General features: G+C 41.6%; 1 protein-coding gene across 5 annotated transcripts in view; it reads right to left on the reverse strand.

Moving 5' to 3' along the window:
* The window catches only part of ST18 (ST18 C2H2C-type zinc finger transcription factor), a 131,808-nt gene that overhangs the window by 82,871 nt on the left and 32,367 nt on the right, over positions 1 to 16,570 (reverse strand). For all 5 annotated transcript variants that reach the window (XM_060287693.1, XM_060287694.1, XM_060287695.1 and 2 more), the window contains 2 exons: positions 11,288 to 11,342; positions 9,215 to 9,245 (listed from right to left, as the gene is read on the reverse strand). In XM_060287693.1, the coding sequence (XP_060143676.1) occupies positions 9,215 to 9,245; positions 11,288 to 11,342 (86 nt within the window). The remainder of the gene's footprint in view (positions 1 to 9,214; positions 9,246 to 11,287; positions 11,343 to 16,570) is intronic.

A 16,570-nucleotide genomic window follows, 5' to 3' on the forward strand; every position in this document is an offset into this window, starting at 1 on the left:
CACCTCCAAGGACATGGGCCCTCAGAGGCTCTGGAGCAATTTCCACAGACCCTTCGAGGGCAGAGGGGTCTGAACTCCCTCAGCTCTCACGGGGCACCGGGGAGAGCAGAGTCTACTCCGCGGCACCCCCGGACGTGTGCCGTCATTTCCCTACAAGTTTTATTGCCCCAGCCCTGGACAACATCCTCACCTCACGAGAAGATCCCACAGGTGGGGATGCGCCCCCGACCTCAGGTAGGGACCACGGTGAGGACTTTTAAGGATCAGATGTCCTGGCCCCCAGTTTCTCCCAAGTGTTCACACGTCCAGCAGCGGCGGCTTCACCTGCTGACCTGTGGCCTCAGGGTCTCCTGTCCACAGACTCACTGGCTGATTCCTTCCTACAAGCAACTCAGAAATGGGCAGTAGGCACTTCTGTTCTAGTTGTGATTTCTTTTCTGGACTGAAAATGACCAAGTGAAACTAAGGGAGAAGTTAACAGAATTAAGAGGACCTCATTTTTATGTTGTAGAGGAAGACACGTATTGATGGTAGAAAAATAAATTAGAAATGATTATTATAGCAAGAGCAGCACGGTTTGTAGTCAAGGGGCCGGTAGAAGCTTTGTTGACTAAACAGTCTAGACTTTAAAGGGACAGACGTAGGGGAAGAATCTAAGAACTGGAAGGAAAGAGGTCACAGGCATTAAAAAAAGATAAAGAGAATCAATATGTTAAATAGAAGTTCCTTGGCAGTGAGTTACTGTGTCATTCTCAAAACAAATATTGGTAGACAATGTAAAATAAGATATCTCAAGTAACATCACGCACTAGGGATACAACGGTGAATAAAATAGATTTCTTGTCTTTAAAAAGTTTAAGGTGTATCAGAAAGGATTCTATATGATTAATTAAAGTTTTTTAAATAGTTTATTCTTTTTTTGATGTCTCCCCAACCAAATTCTAAAATTGAAGGCAGGGAACCTGCTTTCTTCTGGATGGGTGGACAGATGAATGGATGAGTAATAAAATAGCTACAATTCAAAGTAATAAGTGCTTTAAAACAGACAAGAAAAGAAATGCTTTGGGGACACAATGGAAAAAAGTATTAGTCAGCCTGGGAGGTCATGGGGACAGCTCATTGCAGAGATGACATTAGTCATTAGCCTTAAAAAATGAGTACAAATCCCATAGGGGATTAGATGAAGGGAAGAATTTTGCCAGGAATAGACTGTAACAGAGTTGAGATGGAAAAAGCATTATATAAAATAAAATAAAATAGTAAAATAATAAAATAAAATAAGAAGTAGCCTTAGGCTTGGGAATTCCTGCAGAAAACAGTCTGGTGATGAGATTGGAAGAACATTTGGAAGTGGAGGTGATTCGAAAAAAGGACTTTCTCCTTCAAGGAGGATAAAATAAATAAGGAGAAGGATCACACAAGGGGAAAAGAAACAAGTGAAAATGTAGCAAAGGAGAGCTTCAGTGGCAAAGACGAATCAGAAGATATGTCTGAATAAAGCCAGAGGTCAATTTAGCTCTGCTTGGAGATGGGGAGAGCAGTTAGGCAGAGGCCAAGACTGAAAGCGCCGTACGGAACAGTTTCCTTAGTCAAGAAGGCGGCAAAGACGTGACATCTGAACATGTCTCCAAGGTCCCACAGCTGGTCTGACCAGACCCCCAGAACCCAGGGCTGCTGTTCACCCATGTTCTCGCCACCACACGCACCCGTCAAAGTCCAAGTTTGTGTTAGAGTTACGAGAAGTCACCCATGGAGAGGAAACATTGAAAACTAAAGCACACACACGCTTTGGTTGTAGGAAGTTGATGTATCAACATTGTGGGACACATTTATCTCAGTTCACACTTCAAGCAGGAAACACACGACAGTTGTCAGAAATCTTATGTTTGCAAACATACACGGCAACTGAAACGGGACTTCGAGTGGGTATAGCTTACCTAAGAGATAAGAGCAGAAATGAAGAGCTCTGCCTGGCGATTCAACTTAATCGTTCCTTCATGGAAGATGAAGGAGAAACAAGAGATGGAATTCAATACTTTCACGTTGCACTAGAGATGCTCCAGAGCACGTCAGGGCGAGAAGATCAAGACCACATCCTAACCTGTGACGTGCCTGGGTGGGTTGAAAGGAACCTCAGCACGTTGGTTATCAACACATCAAGGTGACAAGGCAGTCACGTGACCTATGGAAGCCGATGGAGAGTCTGGACTTTGTTTGAAACATAATAGTGACATCGCCTGAGAACACACTCTAGATGACTGTAGAGGCATATAAAGTGGGGTTTCAATGCATCCTTACACGAATTCTCTTTCTAATGATCTGTGGAAAATATTTAAGGAAGATTTGGTTGATTTCAAACACGTCCAAGAGGTTAGAACAAAGACTCTCAAAAGACCAAGGCTTGTGCTTTTTGCTACACTACTGTCAACATTTTGTTTGTTCAGTGTTCTGCTTCTCTCCATCAAGTAGAAATGCAAACAGTCATTAACATTAACCCAAGAATTCACAGACCAAGAAAATTCCAAAGAATCCCAGACACTTGTCTTTCCCTGCCAACCCACGCCATGAAAATTAACAATGGAGAGAAGAGCTTTTCCAGGTACGGAGTGAAGTCTAAGCTTGTGGGTGCCTCTGGAACTTTAATATGCAGGATAACAGCTCAGAGATCTCGCTAGAATGCAGGTTCACTCCGTCTGGGGTGGGCCTGGGAGCCTGCGTTGCTAATAAGCACCCAGGGGGTGCTCGGAGCAGCCGGGGTGGCTCCCGGTGACACGTGATCTCCGAGTGGGAGGGGACCTCTCCCGCTGCAGTGTCACCCACAGTGTTGTTATCACATACTTCCCTGGTTTATTACATCCATGCGCTAATTTTGTCTCCACTGCAGTGTGGTCCTACACTGGGGCAGAAGAAGTGCTGAAGCAACAAATATAGATGGAGATATTCTTCCTCCTCGTTTGTGTTACAAGAAAAGAAGAGCTAAATGGATAAAAATATTATCTCTGTGGGCGAGCTGTGCAAATCTGAAAACCATGGTGAAGTGAATCTTCGTGTGTGGCCTGCAGGGGTGCCATGTGTCACGGTTTTAGAAAAGGTCTAATTTCTGGAGATGTTTGCGCCTTAGATTCCTTGAACCGTTGGCTGACACAGGCCACCGATATCCTTGTGATAACGTTGGAACATGGAAAGAAAAGGTAAAGAAAAGAAAGCGCATTTCCTTGTTCTTATTTTTTTCTGAGAAACTTCACTGAGTATTTACGTATAAGCCCCATGGTGTTTCACGTCATAATGCGGGCATTATGATGTAAAATAAAACATATACAGTTAAGATGGGGCGCAGCCTGCCCCATGCAATCATCATTTTATATATGCAAACTGGAAAACACATAGCTATTCAGTCTCTAAGCTCAACTGTGAAGCGACAGGAGCCCACTGCTGGCCCAGTTCTAAATGCCCGTCCTTGACCTCACGTGGACGGCAGAAAGGACACACACCTCACACTCTGTAAAATCAGTCTCCGAAGGGTAAGGCCCATGATAGCTCATCACCTGGGAGGTAGCACTTTGAAAGGAAAAACAACTAGAACGAACAGAGATTTGTATCAAATCCAGGTATTTTAACAGACTTAAAATCACATAATTAATTCATGGAATAAAAAGTCCAGAAGGAAAGGACAGCGGCCTCTTTATAATCGGCAGTGCCGTGAATCAAGAAAATGTGCTGGCAGGGAGATCAGCTCGGTGCCTTGTGACCACCTAGAGGGGTGGGATAGGGAGGGTGGGAGGGAGACGCAAGAGGGAGGGGATGTGGGGACATATGTATGTGTATAGCTGATTCACTTTGTTATACAGCAGAAACTAACACACCATTGTAGAGCAATTATATTCCAATGAAGACGTTAAAAAAAAAAAAAAGAAAGAAAATGTGCTGGGGTTAGTTTGTAGGTCTGATATATTCCACCTTGATTTATTAATTTATTGATGAAGTTTAAGTAAATATTTCCCCCAGAACTCGGATGATAAGATAGGATCCCAGTGTGTCAGTGCAGGTTCATCAGTTGTAACGAACATACCACCTAGTGGGGAAACTGATGGTGGGGGAGCCCGGGCATCTGTGGGAAGTTCTGTCTGTTCTGCTCAGTTTTGCTGTGAACCGAAAACCACTCTAAAAAGTAAAGTCTATCGGGGAAAGAAAGGAATGCTAGGGTCTGCAGTAACAGAGGACAATACAGTGGCTGCAGTGGGTCTGGGGAGGCGTGGGGTGCACCCTGGACCACAGATGGGCCCTAAGTTCTGCCTCTGGTCCAGTCTCTTATTAGTCAAAGACCTGGCGTGTATAAAGCACGTAACCTCCCTGAACCCGGCTTGTGAGTTAACTGTGGACCGTGTCACTTGTCCCAGTCACTTGTCCTAAGGGCTGGTTGTAGGGATCTAATCAGAACCTGTGCACTATTTGCCCACCTCACTCAACAGACACCTACTGAAGGCCGCTCATGGCAGGCTCAGTGCTAAATGCAGGCCCATAAGTACTGCCGGCACACAGTTAAGGGAATTTTCTTGTTAAACAACGAACTCTTTTCAGATTTTTATTCTTGTTGAAAGCCTCCCTAAGATATCTTAAGACACTTTCTTACCCCGGTAAGTACAGTAATTTCTGGAAGGATTACTCATGCCCCCGAGTTGCAGGTTGGACCCCAGCCCCCTGCCCTTTACACGGAGGCGGATGACGGGGGGGTGACGGACTGTGATGCCTCAGGCACCCCCTCGCTGGAGACTTCTCTTCCAAGTTAAGTCCTTATCTTCACCTTCTTTGGTTATCAGTCTCACTTCCCCTCAAAGGGGTTTTAGGAAAATGGGTTTTCTTTAAGGTGTCAGTTCCTTGGATTCTAAGTTATAGGTTTGGCCACGTTTAGAGAGACACCTGGCTAACGGGAACGTAATAGAGATGATATGTTATTAAATATCCCAAACATGCACTGCGCCGTGCATTGGAAATCACGGCAATGAAGGAAAGAAGAGGGTTTCCTCCTTCTTTTCTCCAACCTTGTGATTAAAACAACGTATTTCCTTTAACCTGGATAATAGATTTATGACATTTAACTTTAGAAATCAGTTTCTGTTCATTGTATTTCCTTCCGTTGAACGTCCTCTCCAGAAATTCTGTGCAACAAGTAGTTCCAAGAAAATCATGACCATTAAAGGGAACTTTAGTCTCAAGAAAAAAAGAAAAATTGGAAAGAAAACTACTAAGTATTAAATATTTAACTGACATAAAGACTTTAGGGCATGAAATAACATAGAAGAAAGAAGAGACAGCCATCTAAATCTGTAAGTCGCAAAATATTCTCACGTCAATTAAATATTGTTATTAAATCTATAGCTTACCGATTATAGAACTCATAAAATGTTTAGTATTTTAAAACTTACAAGAAAATACCAAATGCTAAGGTTTTGAATGAAGGAACAAATTACGTAAAACAAAATAAAAAGAGAAAACTAAATTAAAATTTTATTACAAAACTTAAGCCAACTGGGAGGCAGCAAGAAGACCATGAAAGGACAGTGGGATGTGTCTCTAATATAATTGAGAGCCTTGAATTCACTTGTGCCTCTAAGGAGTCACACAGGAAAGCCATTTCAGAGGCTGGAATATATTTTCCTCATTAGAGGAGAGGGGCCGGGACTGGCGTAAAACACTTTGCCAACGCAGGACACAATTACCAATATTAGTAGATGCAACTGCAGGCAGATCAGATTAAAGATAATAGTGATAAAAGAAAAGAGCAGAGAAAATCCAATGGTCACGATTTAGACGGGCTCACGAGAGCCTTCTCAGCACCACCTGTAACCTGAATTGTGCTGGAGAAAAGGCTGGAAATGCTAATACGGCACGTGATTAACGGTGGGTCTGGGGTTATAAATTGCTTTTTAATGGTGAAGACAGAGTATCGTAAGAAGATGAGAATGTCAGTATCAATTTTTATTAGTGTCAGGAACAATACGCAGTATATTTAAATCAGCTTCATTTGTATTAGTATTTGTATAGGTAGTAGCTCTGGAAGCAATAACACGGCCAATGCATTCTAAAAAGAAGAAGTAAATAAAGTTGCCAATGTTCTCCACAAAAGACCCACAACTTTTACACTGAGGAAAATATGCCACATTTCCTGAGATACTCAGAATTCAGGTGCACAAAAATGCTGGGTTCTGGACCACAACAAAGCTGCAGAATCAACTGGAGGAACAGTTGTAGCAAATGGATGAAGTTGGACAGAATTAAAAACACGCTAAAAATAAACCTTGCATATGAATCAGAATTTTTTCCCAAGATTTATGTAGAATGGCATTTAGGGTCCATATCTGGGTCAACTTAAACCATTTAAGAAACAACTCGAGACCTATTTAGCCTAAGCATGATCCGGCTGTTGAAAATAAGTAATTATCAGATTAGCAATAATCAGTAATTTTTATAAACTTACTGTTAGTAAAGAAAAATAGGTGAATTCATTTTGTTTATGATTTTCCAGCAATTATCACCAGCTTTCTGAATTGGTCTAATGACAAATTAGGTAAAGTTAAATATCTGACAAAAAGTTTTTTTAGAGAATTAGGAGACTAGGAAATGCTATTTTTAATTAAAATGTATTTTTTTTTGAATTTCAGAAAAATAGGCTTTGAAAAATAAACCATAAGGGTTAAACTGCAGAATTTTAAGAATCCAGGTTCCGAGGACATCAACAATGGACCGTGGTTTTGATTTATATTCTAGACAATTAGTATTAACTGTGCATGACAGAAAGCTCAGCCTGGTGGGTGAGAAGCTGGCTCGAGTCAGAAGTCTGGATTCCTTACTAGTTGTTTAATCTTAGGCTATTTATGTAAACTGTTCATTTTCACTTTCTTCATCTGAGAATTGGAAGTATCATAGTTTCTACCTTCTAAGGTTCTTGGAGGACTGATGAGACAGATTGCTCCAGGACCCTCAGGACTTCTGGCTCTCAATAAATATTAGTTTTATTGTAATTACTGATGCTAATAAAGTGCTTAAACAGTAACTTCTATTTCTCCAGGAGGGTCATATTAAACATTTTTCCTCTCAAAGTTGCTTCTCTCTGCTAATGTCTTCTCTTTCTCTATGAATTATATATTTCTCCTTAATCCAAAGCACACAAAGTATTCATTCCTTCAAATTTCTCTTTTTCTTTTCAAGTTATTCTTCAAGACACATTACTCTAAAGGACTCTTCCCTCCTCTGAATAGTTTGATTCCCTAAAAAGACTCCAACTGGAAACACAATTCTTCAGCTGTGGGATGCCCGAGGAACCCACTCTGGGAGGCACACGTGGCAGGCTCCTGGAGCCTTGAGCATTTTCAACTTCCCTCCGTCATTCTACAAGGACATCAAGTCTCCAAACAAATAGGAATTGTTAACGAGGGCAGATGTAAAAAGCAAGAATGTAAGGCAGCCAGACACTCCGGCCATTTAATCCTGTCCCGATGTGTGGGTGTATCTGTGTTCTGCTCTCATAAAAGTAGTTTAAAATGTAGTATTTTCAACGATACAATCGACAACATATGCAGGGCCATGGATTTCCTACAAACACATCTCCACAGAGAAGTGCACCGGCCTGAAAGCTTGCACCCAATTCTGACAGATCCAGTTCCACTAAGCTGCTGAACCGAAACTTGCAGAATGAAGGTACTAAGCTAAAGGAAATCACAGAGCACAGTGGCCTGGAAAACAACCGTGGAAATCATAAATGCATACACCGCAAATGTCAAGGTGTGCCAGACACTGTTACACATCCAGACACTGTTACACACGCTCCAGTTTTCACACATTTCCCAGAGGAACACATAGACCATCGCTGTTTCCAGAAAGGTGGATTAGACCCTGAGTCTGGGACTTTCTGGGCTTGCAAACCTAGAGAGGAGACAAGGGTTTCCTCTTTCTCCTGCAGCATTTCACTACAAAACAGCATCAGGACAGAAAATGTATTGGCAGCATGCGTTTCTTTAAATATGCACTTAAAAAAACCCAACAGCTATACCTTGCAAAGACTCTGTGAAAGAAAACCCACTTGGAGTTTATTCTGCAAAACCTAGTCAGGTGGAATTTCCAGAGCATTGCCTGAGGCGCACAGCACAGTATCTAAGGCGGAAGTGCTCAGATCCCCCCCAAACACCACCATCTCATTATCCTCAAATGTCTACTGTCAAAAATTCACGTGATTATCTGATAGGATTATCTAAATTTTTTCAAAAATTGAAGTATAGTTGATTCACAATGCTGTGTTAGTTTCAGGTATACAGCACAATAATTCAGATATATATATATACACACACACACACACACACCATATACATACTTTCCTTATTCTTTTCCATTATAGAGCTATTACAAAATATTGAGTACAGTTCCCTGTGCTAAACAGTAGGTCCTTGTTGATGATCTATTTTATACATAGTAGTGTGTATTTGTTCATCCCAAACTCCTAATTTAACCCTCCTCCCCCTTCCCTTTTGGTAACCATTAGTTTTCTATGTCTGTGGTTCTATTTCTGTTTTGTAAATAAGTTTGTTTGTATCAGTCAAGACATGGAAGCAACCTAAGTGTCCATCAACAGAGGAATGGATAAAGAAGATGTGGTACGTAGATACAATGGAATATTACTCAGCCATAAAAAAGAATGAAATGATGCCATTTGCAGCCACATGGATGGACCTAGAGATGATCACACTGAGTGAAGTAAGCCCGGCAGAGAAAGACATATCATATGATATCACTTATATGTGGAATCTAAAAAAGAATTATCTAATTATTAAAAAGAAACATGGAGCATTCTGGACTTGGGTTATTCCTCACTCATGTTCTCGGATGAGCTCAGTTCCTTACTTCCATCAGCACGAAAACAAACCACACACGGGTGTGTGCACAGAGGCAGCGCACCCTCCAAGGAGGAAGTGGAGATTTTCCCACATTACAGAACAGCGTTTTTGTGTTTTGTTATCAAAATATTAGCTTGAATTGTTTCGGATCGACAATCAGTAGTTTTTCCCTTTCTCGGTTTCTTTGGTGTAGAGACAGAGGCCAAGTGAAATAGGCCTGTTGGCTTATTCCTCACAGTAAAATGAGGATCCAGGCTTGAAAGGTACAAAACATTCTAATAATTAAAGTTGATCAATCTTAGAAAAAAGTAAAGTAGGGCAACCCTTACCTGAGCTCCTGGATTAGAGAATCCATTGGTGCTATTGACAAAAAGAAAGAAAGAAAAGGAAAATCAGTTTATAATTTTGAAAACTGTATGACAGAAACCTTTTACCGTCTAGAGATGACGACCAATGTATGATTAGTGCAGACCCCACTCAGTTTCCCTCTGGGCCAATTCATCTTTTCTGGTTCTGGTTCTTTGGAAACAAGAGGACAGGTGACCATGGCCCAGAACAGTGCCTCAGGTGACCCTGGGACTTCACAGTCATGGAATGGACTTCCAAATACCTGTCTTTAGAGATTCATTGAAGAAGTACAGGACTTGAACTATTTTTTAAATCAATTTTACTGTCTCTAGGAAAAATTTCAAAAGAATCCTGTTTACATTTTTATTGACATTAAACAAGCATTTAAATAAAACTGGCGAAGTTTTATTAGTAAATATCCTAAGATTCTGTTCCATAAATTTCATTCCTGTAGAAGGAGAAGTTTTAGTCACATTAATTTCAACATCCTATTAAAAGTAAGCTATTTAGAGAAAAAAAGAGCTTTGATTTTTCTGAGATGATGGGAACTAAAGAAGTTCATGTTTATGAATACCTGCCTACACCAGGATACGCAGCATACCGAGAGAGGTAACAGGTGGGTTTAAAGATGACTCATGCTGCACGAGAAAAAGTTGTCTCAGTTCTCCAAGAACATTTTGGCTCTATTTAAGGGTGTATATGTATGTGCCAAAAGGATTCAAAGTCCAAAAAGAATGGCAACTTAAAATACTCACATTTTAGAAGTATGATAGAGTTCTGTGCTTTCAGAAGTCAGAATAAGAGATTCCAATAATCCAAATACAGTTCCTAGAATGCTGACGTTTATGGCAGACGTGAGCCTATGCTAAATAGTGATAAAACTGTCCTTGTTTTAAAAACATGTATCCCATGGAGAAGTCTGCTGCATAAAAATGTGATATTTCCAAAACTGCATTCCAAATACTAGGATATATGATGTAATTACTTTTAAAGTAACTTAAACTAAACCTGGAAAACAGAACACTGTAAAACTTCAGTTGGGGTAGAGAAAAGTCCCATGTCTCGTACAGCGTGATTCTGCATTTTGGTTATCATGGCTGATGATAACGAGGGTTGTATTTTAACTGAAAAAAAAAAATCATCCTGGAATTTTTAAAAAAATGGGGGATTCTGGACTTGACTGAAACAGGAATTATAAACAAAGCTAATGAAAGCGTTGAATCTGGTTAGACATCTTCAACTGTACATCTCTGAACGCTTACAAACGACTGCCTGATCACTGTCGAACCCAACCTTTCCTCAGCAAGACCAACGCGAGAGGGTCAGGTGGGGAACAGCTACCCAGCTTCCTTCCAGAGGCCAGGCTAAACCTTCCATTTAGAATGAAGGGTCACACAAATACAGCTAATTATAATAAAAGTTATTTTCCTTAAGGGGTATTATTGCCAGTCAATCCTGTTTTCCAGATGTTTGGATCATCAAGGGCCTGTCTATATTTCAATATTACATTACCATCTGTTGGTTACAGAAAGAGAGGGATAACTGACAAGTTAAACCTTTCAGACGTTACTTCGCAGAGCTGCTGGAAATTCCCAGCAGGGACAGTCCAAAAGCAAACGTCGTCATTTTACCTGAACTAAGTTTAGACTGGAAGCCACTAAACGGATAACATAAAAATCAAAATCTGCTTTGGCAATAAACGAACAATTCGGTCTTTTCCCTTGGACGTTAAAGTCACGTCAATGATTTGAGGTCTCCGTGAAGTGTTCTTCCCTTGCTGACCATTATGCTACTTCGCACGAGGTTTAAATCTACTCATGATTGCATTTTGTAAAAATTAGCATCCTACATCGTTTGGACTATTCTGAGTCTTCTACTCCTGGTTCATAGTATTTAGTCTCTCAATGCCATGATCCAATGTCCTGGCTTGGTTTAAAAACAGAAGCCCTGAGGAAGTTGTAATTCTTCTGACTACACGTCAGGGACTGAGCATGGAACGCCCACATTTCATGGTGTGGTGAGCACGGTGTCGTGGAATCTGCTTGCTAACTCACCCTTGGTTCCTTTCGCACGGGTACGCAGCGTTTTATCTTCAGCCTCTGCGTCCATCTGTAACGTAAGCACAGAGTCCTGAGGTCACCGCTTTGACGTTGCTCAAAATACGAACACATGTCACTAGAAGTTCTGAAGGTCGTTATGAAAAGCAGAGTAGCCTTTCATGCTCTTGAACAGCATCTGACTCTGAAGAGAGAGAGCTGTGACTGCCTCACACCCCATGAGTTCTGGAAACACTTCTATAGATGCTGGAACCAGACGGAAGGGACAAGGGGGCAGATGTCCTTGCCCACAAGTGTTTGCTAGTGATTCAAACACTTCCGGCATGACAAAGATAGAAAGAGGGATGGTCTGATTAACAGTGATTGTGAAAGAGACAAAACCTCAAATGCCAAACCAAAAGGTTTCAGATTAATTTACTAAACCAGATTCCTTTGCATTTCTAGAAACTTTCTGCTACATGCCTCTTTCTAAGTTAGGAAAAATAATTCCCACTGTAAAAATCCAACGTGAACACAAAACCCTGAAATGCCCTCATTGTAAAATACCCCTGGAAATGTTTACGATCAACAATGGCATGCATTTACTCCCATAATTCCAGAATAAATGCGGGTTATAATCGTCCAAATCCATAAGGAAAGTAAAATTTGAGTGTTGTGTCTGTCAAATTCCCTAAAACAGCATTACTGATGATTTTAAATATAATGAAGCTAATTATCAAAGGGATGCCAAGACATAAAGAACTTGTTTTTGTCCACACGGAGATAAGAGTCTGACCTGACTACACCCAACCATTCCACTAGGAACCTCTAAGCATCTCGTAGTTTAATTCACTTTTGCACTTTATCAGAAGGAATTCTTAAGTAGAAAGAAGTTGTTCTGCTTGTTGAAAATCAGAAGCAGGCCGAAGGCGCTCTCCATGGCTCATCCTTAAATCCCGACGCCGGCGGGGGTGCGGTGTGACTGCAATGAGAATGGGAGACGCATCTCTGCTCTCCGAGGCTGAGTTGTGATGGAAAGCACTGACCTGCCATAGACTTATAATAGGGGAGCAGGTGTGGCAATGATGGACTTTAATTTCCTTTAATAAACCTTTTATGTGCCACACTTTTACTGCCATTCGACGCTCTCCAAGGTCCTGCACATAATAGGTTCATTACTTTTGATTACTATAGTCTATTGAGACAAACAACTCCAGAACACACTATATATTATGTTCAGTTAAACCAATATAGACTATTTATCCATCGTGCATTTTTTCACCTGCAACACTACAGACAAAATTAATGACAGCTCTTGTAAGCTAAAACTATTAAAACCACCAGCACCCTTTTGTCATCATTTCATAATAAACACCACACCAATCGCTGAACTGTTTTTCAAATTAGCCAACAAAAGTGTCCACTGCTTTTTTGAACAGCCATTGCTTTAGTCTAAGTAAAACGGTCCATTGTTAACGAATATTTTCAAACTACATGATAAGAGAAAACAACAGGAAAACAGAGGAGATTTTTTTTCCTCCTGTAGATTTCCCTTCTTTTAAAACCACACAGACTTATGATAGATGTGACACTGCCTGGGATTAACGTGGCTTGGTTTACACAGGACGGTGGGCACTGCGCTGTGAACGCCTCCTCCGTGAGGGTCTCTGCTGCGTATCCAGTGGCTCAGTTCACGCAAACTCCCTTCTGTGTGCTAAGCGAGTCACTTGCTTAGGAGAAACCAGTAGCTTGAGGGTTAAAATGGGCAAACCATCACCTATTTCTGAGGGAGCTCCTCCCGTGGGAGAGCATCATCTCAACTCGGGTCTGCAGTTACACTGCGTGCAGGTGCTCTGAGAGCTCCCCCCACCACTCTGGACGTCCCCATACTCCCCCGCCCCAAAACACAGGTGAAGGTTGAGCTCCACGCGTTTCTTTACAGAAACACGGTGTGCAGAGCGCCAGCAGGCATACAGAAATGTCAGAAAACTGCTTAAACGTAACCTTCTTCATAACGGCTCCAAGACTCGTGCTATTTCACAATTCAGCTGTTCGAGGACCTGAGCGGACTGCCGCCGCCCTGTGCAGCCACCTCCCTGTTAAAGTCATCGGAAGGGAGACATAAATATTCATGGGCCTCTGCTTGAAGGGGCCTGGAGTGCCAGCCTCACGCTTGCATTTCGTGGAGCTATTGGCCTCTTGCTGGTGGAGCACATACATCCCACACAAGCCTTGTAAGAACTGGCAACTCATCCATGAAGCTCAGCGTTCATTTTAACTTGCGGGCCAGGCTGCAGGTGTGGGATGGATCAGGCCCCAACATACAATCCATCCCTTTCACCTCCTCTCTCCTGTTCACACCTGAAGGACCGTGGCTGTTACTAAGTTCAGGGTCTAGTCCTGTCTTGCAGCTCTTTGGAAATGAGAACATCAGACACCTGGAGCATACGTGCTTTTCTTTGGGGGGCAACAATCATGAGAAAGCTCGCTCTCTGGTAGATCTCAGCTTAAAAATAAGCCTTTGTTCTCAAACACCTGACACGTGGGAGCAGGAATCTCTCAATATTCTCTGTATGGATTATTCTCATGGACTTTAATAAATTGCCAATGGGAAGACTTCATTTTTGTAAAATCGAACCTCAGATGCAGTGGGTACCACGTTCCGGTGATGGTTCATTCAAGGGGAAAGAAGTTCTACCTCACTGCTTGTGCTGAGACCCAGGGGGCGTGCGGCGGGGCAGGGGGACGGCCACCCCTTCAAGCCCTCCACGTTACAGAAGAGGCCACGGGCACGTACGATTCAGGACATTGATCTAACGAACATGGCCTGTATCTTGAAAACTCTACTTCCTGTTGGGAACATGGGGGTTTTTTTCTATTGGAAAAGGACACTCGACCATCTTTACTACCAAAGTCCCAAATTCTATCGACAAGCCTGCAACTGATTTTGTGAAACTTAATGAATCATTTCTTTTCCCAAAACAGAGCTTTGATTTTCTAAAAAGCTGTCCTTCTCCTCACTTCTTAGGACCTTTCTCTCCATCCCACTGTTTATGGATGGGAACAAGACATTTTCTCACATTCCTATCACGGGTTCCTCCTGGCTTTGACAATCTACTCAATCGAGATAAAACAGTAAAGGCAAGTTTTGCCACTCTTATTTTTCCTGAAACTAAGAAAAGTTCTTTTAACCTATAATTATGGATATGTTATGTATAATATTTATGTAGAAAGGGAAAAAAGTGTTCCTGCTTGCTATCTATTTCATAATAAAGCCGTGAAAAAAAATTTTTAAGACTTTCTTCCCCAGTTCTCTGGGGAGAGGAGTTAATACAAGAAGAGGCAAGAGGGAAAGAAACTTATAAAATAAAGAAGGCAAAGAAACAAAACTTGGGGGAAGGATACACCAGCACCAACAATGGAGATAAGCAGATAGGCGACAAAGAAGAAAAATGACCATAAAATAAATGTTCATTACATAGTTGCATTTGGAAAGCCTTCATTTACTATCGTCACATATTTACAGACCTACATACAGGTGTGCACAGTAATTCCCTAGTGACATGGACTTGACCACCTTTTCCTCCTGGTGCTTAGTTAGTTACATGAGGGGCGATCAGGAGATCTTCCTTCTGCATTGCTCCAAGGCACAGATCTGGTGCCTTCTTTTGGGCTGAAGAGGGACCCCTGGAACTGCTGATTTGTGGAAGGGAGAGATTCAAGGAGCAGGACACCAAATTGATAAACTCAATTTTGCTTTCATTCATGCAAGCAAATTATGGGTATGTGAGGAGATTTAGTTCCCTTTGATTTTATTTTTCACTCAAAAATCCTATTTTAACCTAATGGTTAAACAAACAAAATTATTTGTCAACAAAAACAACCTCCAAGTAAATATTTAATCACTTCTTAAGATTTGGGGAAAACAAATCTCTCGGTAATGCTTACGTTTTATTTCTCCTTTCAACAGAACCCTGGACAGTGACGTCCTCAATATTTATAAGCAGTCTTGAGTTTCTTAATATTAGTAGAAAGGCCATGGTGATCATAATGTTTTGAGGACAGTTTCTCAAAATCCTTATACAATTAATTGTCACGCTGTTTAGTGACATATAATTTCATGCGGGTAGCTACTTTCAATTTGAGAAGTCCTTCACATACATTCAACTTGCAATAAGTCCCACTTTTAACAAGATTTCATTGTGTTCCTCTCCTGAGAGCTGGGAACTGACAAAGCAGTTTTGTCTGTTGTGCCTCATGACTTGTGAGCTGTCCCTTCAATCTCAGGAAACTCACGGCAACGGTGAGAGGAAGTTAGTTCTGTGCCTGCCCAGAGGAGGTCCAGGGGTCCTCCCCACGAGGAGCACCTTATCCTCAGCGGATGCTTTCTTTACAAAATCATCTTTTAAAAAACGACAAAGAGAAACTCAGGAAGTTGGAAAAGGCTAAACCCAGAAAATGGAGCAGCTAAATGATGCCAGTACCTTGGGATGAAACTTGGCCAGATTGAAGAACAAAGAACCCTACACCGAGTGCCCTTTCTTTTGATGATTCTGGCATTATTTTGTTTTAAACATAGCTTTGGATCAGCCCAAAATGGCAGCAAAAGATGTTTCCCTGTTATACAAGAAAAAGATGGGGAAAATGAGTTGTGAGCCTAAAAGAATACTTGACTCATTGATAAGAATACCAAGGTTGAATGTTCAAGCATTTTTTTCTCTGTTCTTACCCTTTTATTGTTTTCCTGGCTCTCCTTTCACACATTTATTGATTCCTCAGGAAGAGTAATTCAGAAAGTAAAACGTAAAAACATTTAAATGAATAAATTCAGGAGCTTTGACATCACCCTTGATACCACGTTAATAATTTTGTGAACCTTTTCTGAATGCTTTATCCTGCAATGAAAATTTTCTGAATCCTCTATTTAAGGCACAGGATCCCTGATGTCAGCTCTCTGTTCCTGTCCGTCTCTATTTGTACTGCCGTTGATTCTGCATAAAAAGCTGAAGAATTGAATGGTGGTACTGTTTACACCGGTAACCCGTCTCATGTCCCCTGATCCCCCCCAGCCTGGCAAACACCACACCTAATGGAAAAGCAGGTTCAGCGCTCTCTCAGACGAAGCACAGCTGTCTGGAAAGAGCTCTCCCCGAAGGCCAAGGGCATGCACATCCGCTTTTCAAAGGGAATTTCTAGAGTCAAGTGGAAATGTCCAGCAATGAAGGAAACCTTGGGCCTGGGAGAGCTTGGGTGGCTTTAGGAGGAGGCTGAGGTGTGTTGATTCCTGCTTCTGATTTCTGA

The sequence above is a fragment of the Globicephala melas genome, chromosome 17 (genome assembly GCF_963455315.2).
Source record: "Globicephala melas chromosome 17, mGloMel1.2, whole genome shotgun sequence".
Taxonomy (NCBI): domain Eukaryota; kingdom Metazoa; phylum Chordata; class Mammalia; order Artiodactyla; family Delphinidae; genus Globicephala; species Globicephala melas.